Source organism: Salmo salar, chromosome ssa01, assembly GCF_905237065.1.
Source record: "Salmo salar chromosome ssa01, Ssal_v3.1, whole genome shotgun sequence".
Lineage (NCBI taxonomy): Eukaryota > Metazoa > Chordata > Actinopteri > Salmoniformes > Salmonidae > Salmo > Salmo salar.
The window spans coordinates 81,597,439-81,621,469 of record NC_059442.1 but is presented as its reverse complement, the minus strand read 5'-3'; the positions used below and the strand labels follow the sequence as shown (position 1 = coordinate 81,621,469).

At 40.3% G+C, this 24,031-nt stretch overlaps 1 protein-coding gene across 2 annotated transcripts in view; it reads right to left on the bottom strand.

Moving 5' to 3' along the window:
- LOC106612128 (HLF transcription factor, PAR bZIP family member) overlaps positions 1–22,896 on the bottom strand; it is a 28,047-nt gene extending 5,151 nt beyond the window's left edge. Inside the window, exons 1-5 of one of the 2 annotated variants that reach the window (XM_014213021.2) lie at positions 22,664–22,896; positions 20,586–20,640; positions 8,663–8,810; positions 5,822–6,181; positions 1,137–1,348 (exon numbers count right to left, since the gene is read on the bottom strand). In XM_014213021.2, coding sequence (XP_014068496.2) covers positions 1,137–1,348; positions 5,822–6,181; positions 8,663–8,810; positions 20,586–20,627 — 762 coding nt within the window. In that variant the 5' untranslated portion in view covers positions 20,628–20,640; positions 22,664–22,896. The remainder of the gene's footprint in view (positions 1–1,136; positions 1,349–5,821; positions 6,182–8,662; positions 8,811–20,585; positions 20,641–22,663) is intronic. The other variant, XM_014213032.2, reaches the window with a different exon arrangement.
- Between the last annotated feature and the right edge of the window lie 1,135 nt (positions 22,897–24,031).

Sequence of the window (24,031 nt, the reverse complement as noted above, 5' to 3'; positions counted from 1 at the left end):
TTTGAGGGGCCTTTAAAGTATATTTTAAATGCATTCTTTGGGCTATTTACCTGGAGCCAAAACAGGTCAAACACTGTAAAGGGTTTACATTTCGCAGTAGCTTACAGGCAGCTCGTAGCAAGTAAAATGATGTATTTCATATTATAGTACACCTACTGTAATATAAATATAGTATCACAGTACAATACCATAAAGTTGGCTGTATTATACTGTAAAAAAAGAAAAATGCCACTGTAATCAGAATAAATTATGAATGGATGAATGAATTAAATTCATTGAGGGGAGGGGTTTGTATTTTACAATATTTTACTATAATTACAAGGGATTGGTGCAAGCAGGCTGGCTGCTTGATAAAGTGTTTACACATTACAGAATATTACTGAATATTTTGTGTTATATCACTTGACCTTCTAGGGGCCTTAACAAAGGCTTCCAAACTGGCAGCAAAATGCTGTTCAGCAAAATGCTGAACAATTTAAGGTTTAATACTTACTGCCACTCTAATCTGTCATCTATACATTTTCAATAGAGGGAGCATTATAACAACATGTGTGCTAAATTGGTACAGCATTCTCACTCACGGGTGCAACAATTATAGCCTCTTACAAGGCACACCTCAAAATATGTTAATGAGCCAGAAACAACAATACCATGCACCCACTATTGGTCAAAAGGTCTTTGGCGCTCCAAAGATACAGTACGTTCACTCTGTGAAATTAAACACATCCATTTGCTAACTGTCAGAGACAGACCTCTCCCATTAGAAAATGACCCCTCCTCTCTCTCTCTGGCAGCTAGTGGAGTTTTCCCATAACCTTTGTATGGCTGCACAATCAACTTTCAGTCAATTCATTAATGTACTAAAACCATGCATGGATCCACCTTTATGTGAACAAACTTAAAAAGGCAAATCCCCTAAGTCTCTCACACTCACACACCTTGTTTTTATATGGCTTTAGTGTTGTGGTGAAACCAGACTATAATCAGTGTTAATGGCTCTCTGTCTACATGCCATTCATTCACTGTGATTATTATCTATAAATAATAGATGAGTCAGCGTTATGACCAAATCTACCTGCTACATAATAGGGATAACACAGCGCTAAGTCATCTGATAGATTAGATGACACACACACCTTCATGTCATCAGGGAATAACACCTTGCGGGCCTTCTTGAACATGGGCTGTGGTTTGAGCTCCTCGGGGGCAAACTTGCATTTGCGGGGGTCGAACATCTCCTGTCCCGGTACACTGGACAGAGCCAGGTCAGCAGGGTCGGGCTCATAACTCATCGGCACCTGGATGGACTCTGGGTCGATGGGGCTGGGAGTGTTTCTGGATGGCAGGGCTGGAGAGGGGGAGGAAGACAACAACAGGATGTTAGAGACATGGAAATAGGCTAGAGAAATGTATTTGATAGAATTATAGAAATTACCTCTGCATACTTTTTGGTTTGGTGTGTCGGTGCACTATTTTCAAGACATTCATGATAAAAGTGACAAATTGAAAGTAATGCGTTTTTATTCCCAGCACCACAAACAATTGTACAGTTATTATAATGTATCAAGTAGTAGTGACAAACAGTGGCCACCATGGGGCACAAGACACAAAGCTAACACAACCTACACCAAAATGTGCCATTGTGTGAAACATACAAGTGTGAGTACCTACAGTTCCCCTCTTCCCCCTCCAATTCCCATCCAAAATAAACTCTGAACCAACTACTGGACATCGGTTATAAAATGGGTATGTGGACAGGGCTCATATTATAAATCTCTATCCACTTGTCTCTTACACAAACATTATGCATGTATAACCTCTACCTCAGGCTCAACTGCTACCAGAGAGAGTCGGCTGGTGGATGAGATTAATCACACTGATTCGGTCTGAGATTTACAGTATAGATAGATCTATACCTAGCTCAGCACAGCTACACAGGGATGTACTTCAATCAAGAGAAGACAACATATGCTTCTTAGAAGTGAGTAAAGCACCTGCTAATCAGAAGTGCCTGAAACGAGTGACTAAGGAACAGAACATTACACTAATTAGCTAAAGGGATGCACTGAGAGAGATTTGACCTCCAGGTGAAGATTTCACCTCAATCAAGAGAAGGCAATCTGTTTCTCAGAAAAGTGTCTTAAGCTGTGTTTACACACGTAGCCCAATTCAGATCTTTTATTTGCATACCTGATATAAAAAAACAAAAAAAACATGGAATCAGATCTTATTACTTATGATTTATACCACCTCCATATGTGGATCTGAATACTCATACAAACCTGATCCTCCATGTGACCTCTCTCTAGACGCTCAGATCAAATTTCTTTGCTCTGAAGTAAAAAAAATGTGCACATGACCTGCTGTGACCATGACAAATACCCCAACATTTTAAGAAATTGTTTACACAGCTACCCTAAGAACCCAATTGAGGTTTTTCTTCATATCAAATATTTTTTTCTGACTGTCAACACTCAGTGTTACATGTGACCAATATCAGATTTGTGCATTCACACTGATGTAGCCTCTGAAGTAGCATACAGATGCAATGCTCATTTCCTGTCATTGTCCTTTAAAATTCTAGGGTGGTTGTCATGGCAATGGAAGGTAATGTGCAAAACAAACACTTCAGAGTAAAAATATCTTACCTGAGGATCATACTGAAATCAGGACGATTCTGATCTTTTTTCACTAATTGGTCAGATCAGGTCAGGTCTTTACCCAATAATTGGGCAAAATATCAAAAGTGGGCTGCCTGTGTAAACGCAGCCATATAGATGTGGTATAACACCTGCCCTTCAGAAGAAAAGTACTTCAAATGAGTGACTTACAAACAGAACATTGCACTAATTAATCAAGTTAATTAAGCCTTGTTCAAACTGCAGGCCTTAATGCTCAAATCAGTTTTGTTTTTCAAATCTGTGTTGGAATACTGACTGTCCAAACAGTCAGTTACAAGTGACCAAATCGGATCTGTGTGTGTTCAGACAGCAGGCATTTGCTGACATGGCTACACTTGTTGTCATAGTAATGTCGGGTGTGTGCGTAGTGGTGTAGGCTGATTGGTGGTGCTGCTGAAGGTGACAACAATGTCTGCTTTGAATGTTCAAAATCATAGTGTAAGAACACTTTTAAAGCCTTGAAGGATAAGATAATCCAACTTTTAAAACAAGTAATTTTTGGCTAGCCACAGCAGTCAACTATCTATCTAGGTGGCTGTTGAGCTTTCTAGCACATTCACTCATTTGTTTGTAAACAATTAACACGCTAGTTAGCTACCACATGTTCTTGTCAAACTGTCAGAGTAGCTAGCAAGCAACAAGATATGCTAAATAACAATCTAAAAACCATTCGAAGTCAAATAAATCAGATTTGACCGCTCAGACACAAGTCGCATGGCCGGGAATCAGAATTGTATCTGATTTCAAACCCCCACCCCCAAACATCTTCCCGCTGTAGTGGTAGGGGTTGGAAGAGAGTAGTCTGACTGGCCTACATGCTGTTTACATTGTGTGTTTTGGGTGTGGTTGGTTATTGTTGGTCCATATGTCGTATAGGTTAAATCAGTGGTTCTAAACTCCGGTCCTCGAGTACCCCCAACAGTACACATTTGTATTGTAACTCTGGTCCTCGAGTACCCCCAACAGTACACATTTGTATTGTAGCCCTGGTCCTCGAGTACCCCCAACAGTACACATTTGTATTGTAGCCCTGGTCCTCGAGTACCCCCAACAGTACACATTTGTATTGTAGCCCTGGTCCTCGAGTACCCCCAACAGTACACATTTGTATTGTAACCCTGGTCCTCGAGTACCCCCAACAGTACACATTTGTATTGTAGCCCTGGTCCTCGAGTACCCCCAACAGTACACATTTGTATTGTAACTCTGGTCCTCGAGTACCCCCAACAGTACACATTTGTATTGTAACTCTGGTCCTCGAGTACCCCCAACAGTACACATTTGTATTGTAACTCTGGTCCTCGAGTACCCCCAACAGTACACATTTGTATTGTAACTCTGGTCCTCGAGTACCCCCAACAGTACACATTTGTATTGTAGCACTGGTCCTCGAGTACCCCCAACAGTACACATTTGTATTGTAGCCCTGGTCCTCGAGTACCCCCAACAGTACACATTTGTATTGTAGCCCTGGTCCTCGAGTACCCCCAACAGTACACATTTGTATTGTAACTCTGGTCCTCGAGTACCCCCAACAGTACGCATTTGTATTGTAGCTCTGGTCCTCGAGTACCCCCAACAGTACACATTTGTATTGTAGCCCTGGTCCTCGAGTACCCCCAACAGTACACATTTGTATTGTAACTCTGGTCCTCGAGTACCCCCAACAGTACACATTTGTATTGTAACTCTGGTCCTCGAGTACCCCCAACAGTACACATTTGTATTGTAACTCTGGTCCTCGAGTACCCCCAACAGTACACATTTGTATTGTAACTCTGGTCCTCGAGTACCCCCAACAGTACACATTTGTATTGTAACTCTGGTCCTCGAGTACCCCCAACAGTACACATTTGTATTGTAACTCTGGTCCTCGAGTACCCCCAACAGTACGCATTTGTATTGTAACTCTGGTCCTCGAGTACCCCCAACAGTACACATTTGTATTGTAGCCCTGGTCCTCGAGTACCCCCAACAGTACACATTTGTATTGTAGCCCTGGTCCTCGAGTACCCCCAACAGTACACATTTGTATTGTAGCCCCAGACAAGCACACCTGATTGAACTTGTCAACTGATCATCAGGCCCTCAATGAGTTGAATCAGGTTTGTTTGTCTGGGGCTACAACCGAAATGTATGCTGTTGGGGGAACTGGAGGACTGGAGTAGGGAACCACTGCATTAGATTCTACAATGTGTGTTAGCTGGGTTCACGTGAGGTACCCCTGATCCTACTTCTGATCATGTCCCAGTCCAGGTAAGTGCAGCACAGTATATACCTAAAACACTGATATTACGCAGAGACAAGCCCAAGTACAGGCAGCCTGAAGCTGTGTGTCTGCATTCTGTGTGCAACACACTTACGGGTCACACCATCTGTTGAATTTCACACCTTTTCCATTCTGGGTTTGTGGCCTCTTCTAAGAAACCTAATAAAGCAGTCCTACACTCTATTCTTACTGGGCCTGCATTTTAATGGGGGCACAGACACTAAGGACTGTGACGGATACATGATTCATCTTTTTCCTTCTCGTCTATTTTTATGTTGACATAATTTGTACTGTATTCTGACACCCTCAGAATGCCTTGGTTGGCTCATCCCAACCCAAGGCCAAGTGTGAAATGAACAGACAGCTCTACACTGCATCTATTGATTTACTCATCGATTACGAGGTGACAATAAAATATGCTGCTGGACCCCTCGAGATGACAGTTCTAAACCTTATTAATTGCAATCGCAACTCTCATAAAAGTGGCCCTCTGTGACTCAGCTGGTAGAGCACAGTACTTTCAACACCAGGGTTGCGGGTTCGATTCCCAGTGTGAACATGAAAATGTATCCACTCACTACTAAGTTGCTCTGGATAAGAGCATCTACTAAAATGTAAAAATAGTGTACATCTAAAACCTTACTAATAAACATGGTGACTAGCAGGTGTATTGTATTTTCACTTCATATGATTGAGATTAGTAGGATCTGAGAGCAGTGCCTAGGGGGAATATTTTCCCTAGTGACAAAAGGCAGGGAAAGGATGAATTTGATGGTGTACTGTAGGTGTGCACATTCTTGCCCCCGCTCCTCCTTGTTTCCCTGTGTGTTTTGGTATGTATGAGAGGTGTGCGTGTGTGTGTTTTACACACCTGTTCTGGTGAGACTACGGAGACAGTTCTGTGCGCCCATGCTTGTGTGTACCAACGTCGATGCACTGGCATGGTTGCTAAGGTCAATCACCGAGGGCGACGGTGTGGGCGGGGCTTGTGACCTACTTGACGTCTGGTGCTGGGACTGTGATTGGTGCTGGTCGCGGTGGACGGCGGTGGCGAGATCAGACGGAATGCCATTTTCCGACAGGAACTCGTCCAGATCCATGTACTCCAGCTGGAAGTTGTCATCATCGTAGGGGAGAGTCTTGTTCCACAGCGTGGGGCCAAGGAAGGCTGACTGTGGGGCACTCCTCTCCTCATCCAAATTCTTCTCCTTCTCTCGCTCCTTCTCAAACCCTAGAGAGAACATTGGGGGGTCCACTGTTAGTACCATGACATTATATATATATATATATATATATATATATATATATTTAACAATGCTGCTCTATCACAAGGCTTGTATTATGATATTGAATATGCAGCATATTTATTTCAGTTTATTGTATCTGTAATTTGGGAGAATAAAGTATCCTCTATGGCAGGGGTATTCAACTCTTCTTACCTTATGAGGTCTGGAACCTTCTGGTTTTCTGTTCTACCTGATAATTAATTGCACACACCTGGTGTCCCAGGTCTAAATCAGTCCCTGATTAGAGGGGAACAATGAAAAAAAAGCTGAAAGGCAGTGGATGGCTTTGGAGTCCAGAGTTGAGTTTTTGAGGGCTCTATGGTATCCACCAGCTCATTTTCAGGGTTAGCTGGTTTGGATAACTGTTTTTGAGGAGCAAAAAAGCTAGTATCTGGAAGTGAATCCCTGTACCTGCTTTAATAATGTTACTTCATAACAATATCTATCACCCAAAGTATCATGCTTGCAATCAATGAATCCATTGTACCAACATACATCACTGACAGCCACTGTGTTAGCGATATGAATAAATACATTCATTTAGGAGTAATAAAGTGAAGGGATAGTTAATTGCTAGCTAATGAACTTGTCAAGTGTTTGTCTGCTGACTAATATCTGAAAACATAGCTACTGTACTGGTGGGGATGGTTTGGCCAAATACAGATATGCACACACATACGCAAACACCTTGGAATTCCTCAGAAAATGATTCCAAGTATATACTGACGTTTTATGAACTCATCCATACGCCTTTATTTGACCAGGTAAGGACAATGAAGTAAATCATTATCAATTTGATCAAACATTTCTAAAATCAATGTATAGCCTAGGCCAGGGTATTCAACTCTTACCCTATGAGGTCCGGAGCCTGCTGCTTTTCTGTTCTACCTGATCATTCATCAGTCCCTGATTAGAGGGGAACAATGAAAAAAGGCAGTGGAACTGGCTTTGAGGTCCAGAGTTGAGTTTGAAGGACCTTTAAAGTATATTTTAAATGCATTCTTTGGGCTATTTACCTGGAGCCAAAACAGGTCAAACACTGTAAAGGGGTTACTGTGTGAATTTGCCAGTAGCTTACAGGCAGCTCGTAGCAAGTAAAATTATGTATTTCATATTACAGTACACCTACTGTAATATAAATAAATCAGATTGTATTCGTCACATACATGTTTAACAGATGTGTAGCGAAATTCTAGAAATGCGGTATCAAAGCAAGTACTGTGTAATGACATACAGTACAATACTGTAAAATAGGCTGTATTATACTATAAAAAGGTCAATGCTACCGTAATCGGAATTCATAAATGGATGAATGAATTACATTCATTGAGGGGAGGGATTGTTTGTATTTCACAGTATTTTATTGCAATTACATGGGATAGGTGCAAGCAGGTTGACTGCTAGGTAAAGTATTTACACATTACAGTAGGTATATTAATGAATATTTGGTGTTTATATCATTTGTACTTCTAGAGACCTTAAAGGCTTCCAAACTGGCAGTGACTAAAGGGCAAAACAGACCAAAAGGACATAGCAAAATGCTCAACCATTTTAGGGTTAAAACTATATGCCACTCCAATCTGTCTCCTAGACAAATGTACAGGGCACTATAACCACATTGCACACTCATCTTCTGCACATCTATCACTTCAGTGTTTAATTGCTATATTGTAATTATTTCACCACTATGGCCTATTTATTGCCTTACCTCTCTTATCCTACCTCATTTGCACACACTGTATATAGACTTTAAAAAAATGTTTTATTGATTGTATGTTTGTTTATTCCAATGTGTAACTCTGTGTTGTTGTTTGTGTCGCACTGCTTTGCTTTATCTTGGCCAGGTCGCAGTTGTAAATGAGAACTTGTTCTCAACTACCCTACCTGGTTAAATGAAGGTGAATATTTTTTTTCGTTTTTTTTTTAAATAGGAGTTAAAATTGTACAGCATTCTCACACACAGGTGCAACAGATATGGCCTCTTACAAGGCATGCCTCAAAATATGTTAATGAGCAAGAAACAACAACACCATACACCCAATAGTAGTTAACAGGTTTTTGGCACTCCAAAAATACTGTTCTGTATTCTGTGTGGTGGAATTACAGTACCATTCGAAATACAGCAATTCTTTGCCCAGGCCACAAAATGTTCTCACAATGAACCATCATTTACAGTATGCTGCAGTAAAAAGTTTGAGCATTTTACTGTTGATAATACCCCAAATTACCGTATAATTTACAGTGTTCTGTTACAGTGTAGATACAAGTAGCTTATCCTATAAATAAACAACACAATAATACATAAATAAACAATGGAATTTAAAAGAAAAGTATATTTCTATACAAATTAGAATAATTTCAATTTAAGATAAGTTGTTCTATAGACTTGGAAAATAATATAATAATAAAAAATACTTATTTCTTACCTTCATTTTGGTGTTCATGTTTGAGGAAGGGTAGTTTCATGGGGTTCTCCAACAGAGACTTCAGTACGCAGTGATTCGACGCAGGTAGAAAACTTGGATTCACCGTGAGGTGTCTGGACATTATTTTATCCATCACTTCTTCCTTTAGCTGTAAAAAAAAATGCACTAAACCTGTTCCTGGGGTATTATTATGCAGATAGGCTAATACAAAATATTAAACAAAACAAATCAATCTAAATCACAAGAATAGGTCGACTTAACCTGTTCAATTAGCCTAACCGGAGAGAAAAATTAACTCAGTGGGCAGATTGCGTGCAAAGCTGGTTCCAGTGCCACCGGCTATTCCAATATCGGCTGTCGTCTGCAGCAGAAGACAGATAGCGTTCACCCATTCCATTCATACCATATGTGAGAACCGAGGTGTGTGACGTCAAACCCTGAGAGATACCGCCCCTCTTTTCTCGCGTGTGTGTGTGTGTGTGTGTGTGTTCCCGACCAATTCATCATTACAATGAATGAGGCCAGTATCTAAAAGTGATTAAACGCCACTCAGAAGTTCATTCCGGTCTTTATTCGGTCTGTCGTGAAAGTTACCTATGTAGGCTACTACAGTATATTATAATAGACCTAGTCGTATGCCCTATGGCCTATCATTTATCTCAATGTTTAACAGGGTTCAAAGAAGCAGACATCGCAGGGCTATTCATCACCTGAATGCGCACAGAGAGTAATAGGCCTATTGGCATAATATCCGAGTTTGTGTGTAGAAAATCAAAAAAAAAAAACTGTTATAACATTATGTAGACATAAATTGGCCCTTGTTTCATAATAGGTGCAAGGTGCCATCAGTTTTGAATCCCTTGTTCTCTATGAGAAACGCATCCTCATATGTGAAACACATGACAGATTCACTTTAAATTAGGCTATCATTTGTTCCCACATACATACAATAACAAATGCATATTGAGACTATTTAAAAGCGCTTTTTTCATGTTTCAAACAAGGAACTGTGAGAGCGCAATTTTTTTTATAGAGCGCTTTTTTCGTCGGTCACGCTTTGAACGCACGGAACAAACCCTGTTCACCCTAGAACAGGGTGGAATGACTGGTCACGTGCGTGGGCGCGGTTGACCTACTTTTGTCCAATAGCAGAGCGAGATATCCTGCGCTCGCTGCTCACCCCCTCCCTAGCCAGTTCTCACATTGAACCCCTCATGTGCCTTTGCCCGGGGAGAAAAACAACTCAATCTCACTCTGTACTGGGGAAGAAAAAAGGGCCCGTACTCCTTGAAATAAGTCGTTTAGGCCTACAAATGAACAACTGCAGGATCCTCAACCTGAGTGCTGCCTTCCGCTGCCAGAATCCTCAACCACACCAGATCAACTGATCACATCACAGCAGTAGTGGTGCATGGGTAAAATTACTGAGGAAACCAAGCCAGAAAAAAGCCATATTACAAACTGTTTTGTGATAATTGCTTGTTTGCTCTATAACCTGGTAATTCATATGCCTAGTACTGAATAAGGATTGCTGAGAAAATTAGAAGACACAGTGTCAGAATGAATTCAACCACACCTTTGTTTCAAAACAAAAGGGGAGAGCAACTGTCCCATGAAGTCCACAAAACATATTGCATGTAACAAACAGTTACATGACCTACATCATGGTCAAGCAAGTTAATGTTTCCTACATTTTCAGACTACTAAACACCTATTGATTTAGAACCACGGAGAGTTACCAGATATTGCAAAGAAAACAGGAGCTGCTTCCATTATTCCAGCACCATTTCAACATCATCAAATCACCTATGCCTAGTCTAATACAGTGACAACTAAAATATATTTTAAAAAACAATGTAGTCCAATCAACGTAAGCTAAATATGATGTGGCTGTTCATGGTACTGATTTTTCTGTCTGTGTGTGTGTTCGTGCAAGTAGAAAAAAATGTTGACACCCTACTTGTAGAGAAATGACATCCGCCTCTCTTCCATGTTGACAAAACGATCTATGAATCTGTTGTACACTACATGCTTTTATGTTTTGTTGTCCTAGGCTACCTGGCTAAAAATCTTGCTCGCTAGCCTAACTTCCTTTCATGGGCAATGTTGGCTAGTTAACATTAGCCTTCTACATCTAGCTACATATTGAACTTCCATCCTCTCAGGCCAGGGGCACAATGTATGAATGTATGGTTAGATCAGAATCAGCGTTATAATCATTGGCCAGTACGGAGAATGAAGTAAAACAACAATTCTGAATCCCTATCTCCATCCATGGGAATTTAGGAAAGAGCCAATTTTAGCTAGCTAGCTATCCACCAGAGGAGATGCAACAATTCAAGTTGTTTCTGTCAAATCCGTATTGCTCTTGATATGATGTGATATGATTGGAGTGAAGCCAAATCCAAACTGGCTTCCCATGATACTTTTTTTTTGGTGCGCCAGGACCATTCACAGTTGAGCTCACTAAGTTCAGCTCAAGTCTGATTGGCTATTATTTTATACTTTTTTATCAAGGGAGGCCAAATGCTGGCAAGCTTCGCTTGCAATCAATGCTACGGGCACTGTTTTGCTTGCTTGGATGCTTTCTCAAGTGAAATACATTCAGACTCTTGTGAATTGAAGGAACATTATAAAACACGGAGAGACGATAGATAAATTACTTTTTATTGGCCCATTTTTGTGGGAAATCTTGCTTCCCTTGCCAGCCATGAATACACCCTACTGCATCACAGCAATCCTTATTCCTGGTGGAATTACACTTAGGCAGAAGAGGCAATTGTCTCAGTCCTGAACATAATGCAAATAATAAATAAAAAAATTCTGCATGAGGCCCATGCTCCGCTCGAAGCATAATAAATAAATAACTACAAAGATCCCCATCAAAATCTGTCCGTTTAAAGCAGCAATCAGCAGTAGAAACAATAACAAAGCGGGCTTCCCGCTCCTGGCTCAGTAAAAAGCTGAGGGATGGGGCTGAAGAAACATAACCACTGAAATTCATAGACAAAGCTATGGATGCAAGGACTAACCATCCATGATATCAACATTATAGTTTTAACCATGTTGAGGCTATATAGTGTTTGTTTACATTGACTTTGTTTTCAAACATTGGAGTAAAACAAGCTTATATTTTGGGTACTGTGGGGTACGAGAGAACTAAGCTCATAAGGCATTTATAAGTTATATTCTTCAAGAATCAATGGGTACATATCATTAACAACAATTTATGTAGCAACTGCTGATTGCCCTTTTAAGCTAGAGATGTCAGTTTGTTTGCATGGATCTACATTTTTTGCATGACTCTAAATCCACCGCAGCTGCCAATGTCGGCCTTGTTATTTGTCAGACCAGGAGACATCCTGAAAAATCGGTCTTCTCATGAAGACCCCTTAATGGAAATATGAGACTCTCAAGAACACGATGGTGTTCTCCGTGTCACGGGACTCTTCTGAAGGTAACCCGGAAAATGAATGTTAGTGAATAGAGAATTTCCAGGTAAAAAAAGGTATACAGGCAATTCCACGATAATTAAAAAATATAAATAATTCCTGAGCTTTCTTATATCTCTTAGATATTGGACAGACACTTCCAAACATACTTCCTTTTCATAAAATGTTGGACTATCTGTTTTTCCATGTATGAATCTGGTAATACAATACACATTTATTTTGTAAAAAGACAGGTGCTACTGATAATACCATAGTTGCTGAGGCAGAGGACATGTATGTGTAGCCCATGTATCTCATGCTATCTGGCCAAAAAGATGATGGCATGTCATACTTCTTTTGGCCAGGCAGCTTCAGATACATAGGCTACATACTGTACACTGAGGGTACAAAACATTAGGAACACCTTCCTAATATTGAGTTGCACCCCTTTTGCCCTCAGAACAGCCTCAATTCGTCGGGGTATGGACTCTACAAGATGTCGAAAGCGTTCCACAGAGATACTGGCCCATGCTGATTCCAATGCTTCCCACAGTTGTGTCAAGTTGGCTGGATGTCCTTTGGGTGGTGGACCATTCTTCATACACACGGGAAACTGTTGAGCGTGAAAAACCCAGCAGCTTTGCAGTTATTGACACACTCAAGCCGGTGCGCCTGGCACCTACAATCATACCCCGTTCAAAGGCACTTAAATCTTTTATCTTGCACATTCACCCTCTGAATGGCACACATACACAATCCATGTCTCAATTGTCTCAAGCCTTAAAAATCCTTCTTTAACCTGTCTCCTCCCCTTCATCTACACTGATTGAAGTGGATTTAACAGGTGACATTAATAAGGGATCATAGCTTTCACCTGGATTCTCTTCTGGTCAGTCTATGTCATGGAAAGAGTTTTGCACACTCAGTGTATATATAGTAAGACAGAGGGGCGGTGTTTCAGTTTGCACTTAGTGGCAATATAATTTGTTTTACAAAAGGACAGTGACCCAGCACACCTCCAGGCTGTGTAAGGGCTATTTGACCAAGAAGGAGAGTGATGAAGTGCAGCATCAAATGACCTGGCCTCCACAATCACCTGATCTCAACCCAATTGAGATGGTTTGGGATGAGTTGGACCGCAGAGTGAAGGAAAAGCAGCCAACAAGTGCTCAGTATATGTGGGAACTCCTTCAAGACTGTTGGAAAAACATTCCTCATGAAGCTGGTTGAGAGAATGCCAAGTGTGTGAAAAGCTGTCATCAAGGCAAAGGGTGGCTACTTTGAAGAATCTAAAATCTATTTTGGTTACTACATGATTCCATGTGTGTTATTTCATAGTTTTAATGTCTTCACTATTATTCTATAATGTAGAAAATAGTAAAAATAAAGAAAAACCCTTGAATGAGTAGGTGTGTCCAAATGTTTGACTGGTACTGTACAGTATATACACAGAGTTAAAATAAGGCTAAAAGTAAAACAAATTGACCTGCAGATATTTTTCAAATCCTGATATATACTGTATTTATTTTCAGTTCATAGCAACTACACATTTTCTTATTGTGCAAGCTATGGTCCTCTAATGGAACACTTGCAGGCACATGCAAAGATAGGGTTCAACCAGTGCTTGAGATCTTGCCAGTGATGTCAATCAAATTTCTCTGTAACGAGTCATTGTCACTACTCTTGCTTAAAATGTGTGACAAGTGTTCGTTATAGGCCTATCGCCTGTTCCAAAAAAGTATTCACTACAGATGCAGTTGAAATATTATAAGGAATTGAATTTTTAAAAATTGTGTGGGTGGGGGGGTCATTTTGTAGCACCTTCCCCTCACAAAGATCTTTGCATTGCCCTGAACACTTGAAACAGTGAGTGGGCGATTCACTGCAAGTACAATATTCCCCTGAGCACACTCACTCACTCACTCACTCAAATTCAGAGAGTTGGTCAGATGTAATTTTTAAGCAGACTAGAAATAATTTCAGACAGAGAGAGAGCCCTTTCACATGACTTTGTTTTAATCAATCAAGAAGTGCAATCTATTAGGAATGTCCTATATATCCTTAAGGTCAAAACGGTCTTGTTTTCACTATATTGTGCCTGTACCAATAACAGATTGAAAATAAGATTAGCATGATAAAACAGAATGACCTAAATCAGCCAGTTTGTTATGTACTCCAAGATCTTGATCCTGCTTTGCCCAGCACACACACACTTTAGGCCCCTCAAACTCATCTCTGGAATCGACGCCAGTCCCACTGCATTTTGTCATTGTTCCCCGCTAATCAGGGACTGATTTAGATCTGGGACACCAGATGGGTGCAATTAATTACCAGGTAGAACAGAAAACCATCAGTCTCCGGACCTTGTCAGAGTTCAATAGCCCTGCTCTAGGCTATCTGATAACCCTTTGTTGTGCAATGAAATTAACTGAAAACACCGATTGTGGTTCGACACAGATTTGGCTTCTTTATTTGACAATAAAACATAGCTGGCTTAAGGCCAGCTCTCAAACTACATTTGGTTCTGAGATGCCGAGATTAATTTAGTTTTAAAGTTATTTTTACCTACCTTCTCTGTCTCTGAGGAAATGAATTGATCTCTGCCTTCATTCACTGCTATTTATGTTTCATTTTTTAATAACAGCAACTTTGTCAAGAGAATGAAAATGTTGTGCCAGTAATATAACAAAAGGCTTAAACAGCAGCACTCTGGCTTGAAATGTGTCCCAAATGGCACTCAGGTTCCTTTATAGTCCACTACTTCTGCCCAGGCCCCGTAGGGTGACATTCTGACCAGGCCCTGGAGGGTGACATTCTGACCAGGCCCCGTAGGGTGACATTCTGACCAGGCCTCGTAAGGTGACATTCTGACCAGGCCCCGTAAGGTGACATTCTGACCAGGCCCCGTAGGGTGACATTCTGACCAGGCCCCGTAGGGTGACATTCTGACCAGGCCCCGTAGGGTGACATTCTGACCAGGCCCGGTAAGGTGACATTCTGACCAGGCCCGGTAAGGTGACATTCTGACCAGGCCCCGTAAGGTGACATTCTGACCAGGCCCCGTAGGTTGACATTTGGTAGGCAACTCTGACTCTGGGTTTTAGTGGAATCTCTAGTAAAGCAAGACCAGATGTGTCTCCTCCCAACTAAAGCAGTCAGTCGTCAGTCAGTCAGTCGTCAGTCAGTAGCCCGAACACTCTCACTGTAGAATTATGACGCTGTCGGAAGACTGATCACAAGTAGCACACACTTATACACACACACACTTGTTTTTTCTATCCTCGTGGGAACCTAACATTTATTTCCTATTTTCCCTAAACATAATCTTAACCCGTAACCCTAAACCTTAACCACCTACCCTAATTCTAGCCCTAACCCTAATTCTAACCCTAACCCTAAGTTTAAAATAGCCTTTGTCCTCGTGGGAAAGGGATAATTTCCCTTCTTTTACTATCCTTGTGGGGACTTTGGGGGATTTTAGGTCCCCACAAGGATAAAAGAACAAGACCACACACACACACACACACACACACACACACACACACACACACACACACACACACACACACACACACACACACACACACACACACGTTCTCTCTCTTTCTCACTCATTCAAAGTTCTGTGTTGCATAGAGCCGCGACGAGGAGTAATTCTTCGTTTTATTTTATTAACTTCAATTACAAAACTCACCTAGAAAACAAACAAACAACAATTGCCTTAGTCCCAGTTAAATGTGGATGATCATTGGAAAGATCTGTATCTACTATGAAGTTAGAGATGTTTAGGCCACAGGTAGCACATAGAATGACAAGTAATGATATGCAGAACACTGGAAATGATTGGTTAGACATGAACACAACACACTTGGGGCTCCCAAGTGGCGCAGCGGTTTAAGGCACAGCATCTCAGTGCTAGAGGCGTCACTACAGAACCTGGTTTGATTCCAGGCTGTATCACAACCAGCCGTGATTGGGAGTCCCATAGGGCGGCGCACAATTGGCCCAGCATCGTTAAGGTTTGGCTGGGGTAGGCCGTCAATGTAAATAAGAATTTGTTCTTAACTGACTTGCCGAAGTTAAATAAAAACTAAAAATTAGGCTGCATTTACACAGGCAGCCCAATGATGATATTTTGCCTAATTATTGGCAAAAGATCTGATCTGATTGGTCAAAAGACCAATTAGTGGCAAAAGATCAGAATTAGGCTGCCAGTGTAAACACAGCCTTAAAGATCTTTAAAATACTGTTTTATTGATTGCATAATGAGTTGGAAGCAATACAGGACTCTGAATGGACATGGTATTGCAGTATTTTGAGCAACTGGATAAAGATAGCAATGCTGGGCTCAATTAGTGAGTACTGGTTAAAGAACAGGTTAACTAACAACAGCAAATATGATGATGTTTGATAACTACCCTTGCTATTATATGCTTTCGTTCCTTAATTCTTATTAAAACATGAGTTAGGCTGAGCTTTCAACAGTAAACTCTGGTCTATTGTGACTCAGAAGACAATTCTGAGTTCGGAATGTGGACCTCTCGGAATGGCATTTAAAGGTGCAGCTCAAGGAGCAAACAGAAAGAAAAAGAAAATATCCAGACGACAGCAAAGATAAAGTCACTTCACCGACCAACATTTTCTGCTTTGGAAAACAAAAATACTAATTCTGAACCTGGTTTCAAAGGATGAAAAAGGGTTGTGACATTGTTGAGTTCTTTGAAAAGATGGATGGTGGAGGTGGAGAGATGAAGAGATGAAGAGAGTCATTGTTCCTAAAAGAGTTAATAGGAAAGAAGAACATAAATAATAGAGAGGAAGGAGGAGAGGCAATTCCAGTAACCCCATAAAAAAACACAGAGTGAGATAATAAAAAGTCATCATTCAAATCCATTGAACCGGGAAGCTAGCCTTGTGCAATTCATTTGAACATAATTCACTTACGGCTAGTTTCGCTGTAAAAAAAATTACGTTTCCAACCGCATATTCACCAGAACAGCTAATGTAATGCCATTTAATGAAACACTATGAATAGCTAGTTATATGATTTTAAGGACACAAGGTGTTTGTTGGGGCACCTAAAGGGTTCCAGCTAGTTGTCTCTGTATCCACCTCTATGGTTCTTCAGAGTCTCCATTTGTACAGGAGGACAGGCTGAATGACAGGTGTTTCACAGCTGCCTGAGGGGTATACTACGAAACAGATTTGAGGAGTTAGCGAGGTAACTTTGGTCAACTCTGAGTTCGACTCGCGATAACCGTTCATACAAAAGTGGTTCACCTTTTAGCCAGGTAAATTTCTAAGGCAAGGAATCCTTCAGAACTCACAGCTAACTCCACTTACCCTGCATGAAATGACTGAGCCGCGAGTTGAGAACCAATGAAATCAGATTCCCTCCCTCTTGCAAAGATTGCAACATCATCCCCTTCATTTGAGGAAGATGACTGATTACATATTTTATTAATCAAATATTTATGTGTGTAAAAAAATTGTAATGTTCAAATATATCACATTACACTTTTAGTAATGGCATAATGCATTTTAAACTTCACACGCAGTAACAGTTTTGTATGACTTAGCTAATAAAATGATTTTATTGATAGGAGAGGGGAAAAGGGGCTTGTGGTTGTGCATTGAAAAGCACACCCGAGTCGGCATTAAAGATAAATAATAAAATAAAGACAGCACTTTTAAAAGCCTATTTCCCAACATAGCCTGCGGAATTTTCACACTAACTTTTCTTTCATTTTGATTTCGGCAGAAATTCAAATGTGGCACTGACTCGTTCATGGATTGATGTTTCAGCATTGTCTCAATGAAGAGTTCTGCATTCAACTAGCCATGTGTGACATGCATGTGCAGTTACAAGCCTGCTAGAGCTAGCGGCAGGCGGACGAGCAATATCAAATCACATTTTATTGGTCACATACACATATTTAGCAGATGTTATTGCGGGTGTAGCGAAATGCTTGTATCCACCGTGGTAGTACGGATGAAGCCTGAGCTGTAACGTGAAGCTAACTGAAGCTGGTTAACAACCCGGAGTAGATATAGCTTGCTTCGTAGGATTCCCTTCAGGTGTGTTCTTTTCTTCTCATGGGGAGGAGCAACTACAGAACGTTGAGATGTAAATATAATGTACAGGGATGCCTGCCAGGCCTGTCTATTCTCCAACTCCAAGACACACATGATATCTAGTCTATGCATTGCAATACACGTCTATATAAAGATTCTGTAATGTTATACCATATTGAATCTGTCCCAGATCTAAGTCTTGATCTTGCTGGGGTTGGGGTTGGGGGTGGCTGTGCTGTCTGTCTGTCCCTTGGCCCCCCCCCCTTTTCTCTCAGGCATCCTCATAGCCAGGCTGCAGGTCATTGGATGGGTCCACGATGTTGTCTGCGCCACATAACTGGCACAAGGCAAAAATAGTGCACTAAGCAACACATCACTCTCAGGTCATCACCCCTGAGCCCTGTTCTATTGAAGGGATCAACCTGCTTAACGTCTACAACCTTCTAACCCTAAATAACATCAGTTTAGTGGGTGTCAGTGTGCACTGCTCATGTGGGCTGTGTAATGTTGTGGGTTAGATACTGTAGGTATGGGTTGTTTGACATGGACAGACAGAAGGACACATTCAGAATTACAGAATGCATAGGTGTCATTGAACAATGGTAAAAATACACAGGTGTCATTGAACAATGGTAAAAATACACAGGTGTCATTGGACAATGTTAATTAATAATGTTGGTTAGACATAATAATGGTGCTCACAAGCCTGGGCACCTGACAGTTCCTGTAATCAACAAAGCAACTGTATATCCCTGTTAGGCAAGACAACAACAAGTAGACTAAAGCGGAAACAGACTGGCATCCAGTGTTACCCATAACGGCGTAAAGTAATCGTGTTGCCCGCGCTGGCGCTGCAGACAGATATAATACAGGACTACTTTTGTGAATAATTAATTTTTTAACCACCCCCAAAAAAGGATCGTTTTTTTTCTTCTGATTTTTCAAGGGGTGCTGCAGTACCCTCAGCACCCCTACTTCCCTGTTCAATAGTGTACTAAGGAAACGACCCAATCTCCAGGGCATGTCACTACCTGTGATACCCACATTACTCCCTAGTCTTTCATTTAGTCATCAAGCACATTACGACACATACCGCAATTCCCTGCATGTTTTCATGCACAGCCAGCAGGGCTAAGAGTGTGCGTAAGACTGAGATTAAAGCAGATCTATGTTTGGGTGAGTATATTATATGGTTTACTGGAGTTGCCGCTCTACGGCAGCAGTTGAATGCTTCTGTCTGTAATAATAGAAGTTCCCATTAATGGAATACAAAAGGGGTGTGACTTTGTGAAACCTTGTCACAACATTGATAGGCATTGATTGATTCTGTAGCTGGGGTTCAATGGATTCTTTGATGATGTATGTTTCTTTGTTGTTAACCCTCAAGCTACCAACATAATTGACATACATTGATTACCAACTGGGGTCATTTTGACCCAATAAGGAACTATTGGAAAAAGCAACAATCATAGCAAAATATATATGTCTTATCAAAACATCCTTAAACATGATTCATTTTAAGTAAATAAAAAAATTACCAAAACACTGTTATTTTATCAAAATTACCATTAATTTGCATATTCTTTCAAACAAAAATATGAAGAAATAGAATGCAAGGTTATTTTGCATTTTGTACATGGTCATCAGAATCACCTTTATTCTCTGGACCCAGTTATAACCATAGGTGAATACATAAGGTGCTCCATCTCTGCAGATGATCTGTCTATCTGGTCAAAATCATTAATACAGGTCCCCCGCCACCGTCTGATGATATGTACTGTACAACTTGATATTGTGACTCCAGAGAAACCTGTTTTCAAACTAAGAGTTTTTTAGATTTGCCCTAGAATAACTACTTTTTTGAGAATACACACCAATACAGCCCTCTTTATAGATTCAGAGCCTATCTGAGCGAAAGTAATTTCGAACACAGTCATACAATACGTGGTATTGAATGTAAAATCTTAGGCAAGCACATGGGGAGCTATATCTCTGCAGATAATCTGCCTATTTGGTCAAAATAACTGAGACAGGTCCCCCTGCACCCTATTGTGGTATGGATAACTTGTAATTATGTCTCCAGAGAAACCTAGATTCAAATAAAGGTCTTATTTATCAAAGTACTATAGGCAGAGTTTTTTTTTTTTGGTCAAAATGACCCCAAAGGTCTTGAATTTTTTAAAATATGATATATTATATAACATATTGATACAGAAACACTAAACAATTATTTAGATTTGTTAAGAACAAGTTGATTGACAAAATCATGAAAAATGGGAAAAACTGAATAAAGTATCTTTGGGCTACGATCAGAAATATGCCTCTGGGGTCAAAATGACCCGTCGGTAGCTTGAGGGTTAATAGGAACATGAGCCTAGAGCGTTTAGAAAATGATCCCTGTAGTTGTATTGACTTACTTGATGAAGTATTTGACTCCTGCTGTGTAAGCCTTTTCCCATCCATACAGTATACCTAGAAAGAGAGAGAGAGAGAGAGAGAACGTTTATAAATCAGGGGCGCAACTTTACTGGGGACATTCTGAAATTGCATTTATCATTGGAATGTGCTACAAAAGAAGGCTACAGGGTGCTTTAGGACCATGCGGACGCCTCCGAGCGGTCGGGTAGGCTGTTTGGAGTGTTTGTCCGACTGGATAAAAATAAATAAATAAATAATAATCCCCCCACTTCTAAAACCAAAGTTGCGCCCCTATTATAAATACAGTATGTTCTTTGTCAAAGCTAGTCAATGATGGTGATCAAGGTCTTTTGGGGGATTTCTAAGCTTGTTGTTTTTTTCAGAAGATGAAAATCCTTCACACCGCTAACTTGCAAAGTTTCAGTTCATCAAACTTCGTCAGAGTTTAGTGAAACTTGCTGTGCAGGTGTGGTTTCTGTTCCAGTGCATCTGTAACAGTCTGTAACTAGATGTACATTTCTAGGAAAACCATTTTCCTAGAATGGGTAATATTATTCCCTGTGATACTGCAGTCCAATTTGGGTCATTTGGTAACCCAGCACTGGTTAAATAGTGGACAGAACAATGTAGCGTTATTTTGACCCAGCCAGTTGGATTGTGTGAATCACCCAACATGTTGGGTTGTTGTGATTCCCCAAACACGGGTTAATTTGAACATTTGTTGGGCATTTTTTAATCTCATGCCGGGTTGACATAGCAGCTGGGTATTTTTGAAAGTAATAATTAGGTGACTTATTACAGGCGTGACTTTCAGCTAGATCTTATTGGCCACCCATGAGAGTAAATGTTATTTCTGTTCATCATGTTAATTTTACATACTGCAAATATATATATATATTTTTAATATTATTTGATGATATTAAGATAATTTATTACATATAATAAGGTATATCACCTTTTTGTATCCCAACAATGGGATTTACATAGAGAAGTGTATGAGTTCCCTAAAAGCCTAAGCTCCATTTAAACTACAAAATGTCTATGTTCAAACATACCATGTGATAACTAAAGAATACATTAACAGGAATGACATTTACTCTCATAGGCGGCTAAAAATATCTATCTGAATGCCATGCCCCTACTAAACTACGTCGCCAGTCTTCTGATCTGACCCGCTGGGAATAATCTCTAGCACCCATGAGAGTAAATGTCATTTTTGTTAATCTGTTCTGTTGTATAGTAATCTCATGTTAACTTTTAACATTTTTTTTTTTTTGTAGCTTCAACTAGGTTTACAGATGTGTATGAGTACCTTAACCCCTTAAATGTAATGGAAAAATTTAGATTTCCACCTAAATAGACATGCCCAAAAGTAACTGCTATTCATGTGTAATTACATGATTCTGACATGCAAAACATTGCTATATTTGGAAAGAAGACATCTGGGAGATTGTGAGGAAATGATCAGAAGATAGATAGGAGTTACATAGTTCAGAATTCACAAGAACACACAATATAACTATTTTTTTATTTTTATTTTGAAAGTCATCTTTCATTGACAAGCTATAAGGGAATTATTGATGACGAGAGCTGGAAAAAAATCAGATGGCTTTCACAACATGTGAACAATATCAGAAAAGAATGTGATTGATAGACCTAACAACTAGAAATGGGCAGATGTTTTAGTAAGTGGTGTCAGGTGTGGTCACAGGATGTTTCCAAGTCTCTGAGCCAGGTTGCAATAGTTCGCATTACGCATAAACGTTTCTAGGCCTTGCATTGTCCCACCCAGGTCAACTGCATATCCCTGGAAAGCTTATCTCATTTGTTACAAGACTGTCAAGGTGCCATAGTAGCCAATCCCCTGTGTAATGGATGCCTACAGCGTGTAAACAGGCAACATCATATTTGATGCGCAAAGATATAGTCACTCGGTGGACATTCGATGTTGTTATTAAGTCATACATCATCAGATTGTCATCAACATTGTCAATAGGCTAGATTTGTTCCTACTTAAGGATTAATTTGATATCCTCCATGTAGCTATAGCTCAAACACAAAATAAATCAAAGCTTACCTTGTAAGATGTTCTGCTTGGTGAAAACGTGTAAAATAAACATTTTGACTCTCGGGGCTGGTGATCAATAACGGTATGTCACAGGCAGACAAATAAGATATCCTTATGATCCAGGGAGTCCCGGCTTTCGGTGTATATCAACGTATTCCGTGTTTATTTTGTTTATGCTTCAAAACGCTAACCGGAATGTTGGTAGCAGCCATCTTGAAATGAGGTCATCGGCTCGGCCTGCCCTTATACATTCGTATGACCATATAAGGTAGTAAGTCACACGAAAGAGTTGAAGGCACCAATCAATAGCCAAGATACAGCTTTCCACAGACACCCTGCTTTTGCAGATAGGGGCTACCGTTCTAATACCAGATGGAATTGAATAAAATAAAATCAAATATGGGGTCTTTAGATTTAAGAGGTTAAAAGCCTATGCAAATCCTATCCTTGATTTGTCATGGAAAGAGCAGGTGATCCTAATGTTTTGTACACTCAGTGTATGTCTCCCCTTTAATCTGTGTCTGGTTTCTGCTAGTTACTGGCTAGGTAGGTCTTCAGCCAGCATGGAACAAAAGGGGGGGGGTTGCTCAAAACTCTGACACAGTTGTCATGTCAACACATCCATCAGTGTTGCTGTGAACTACATCAGAAGAGACATGTCAAATGGGAGACAAAAAACCTTGACTTCGATATTATTTGAGTTGCTTTGTGTATCACCAAATTTGCTTGCGATTATGTTATTGCAACACTGCCCACTGCATCCAAGTTTCTTGACATAGGTGTTTCAAAGAGCTGTCAGTCAAGGCAAACTCATTAATATAATCTCCCCTCCCACTCAGCCTGCCTTTTCAAACTTCCTGGTAGTTAGACATGAGAGAAAAATTCTTATTAAAAAAATGTGAGCATTTCAATCATGCAAAAACATTATGAGTGATATTTTATTCATTCAAAAGGCTAATTTACATGGGAATCAAAATTACTGTTTGGGACGTCTAATGAAAATAACCCTAAAATATATTTTTCATAATCTATTTCCGTGAGCCAGACTGAAATGCTCAGTTTGATTGTGTGGGTGTTGCGAAATAAATTTGAAGATATGGTCTACAGCCCACCCCCTTGCCCAGATGAACAGTCACTGGTCAATGATAATCAGATCACATCATGATGTGGGCCAAAAGTTCCATCCCACCTGAACAGGCTGACATTTCAGGAATACTTGGTCCACAAAAAGGGTATTACACAATATCAGAGTACCCCTTTAAGATGATGAACAGGAATGACATTTACTTTCATGGGTGGCCAATAAGATCTATCGAAAGCCACACCTCCAATAAGCCACGCCTCCTGAAAAGTAAAAAACAACCAACTGAAGGTTTA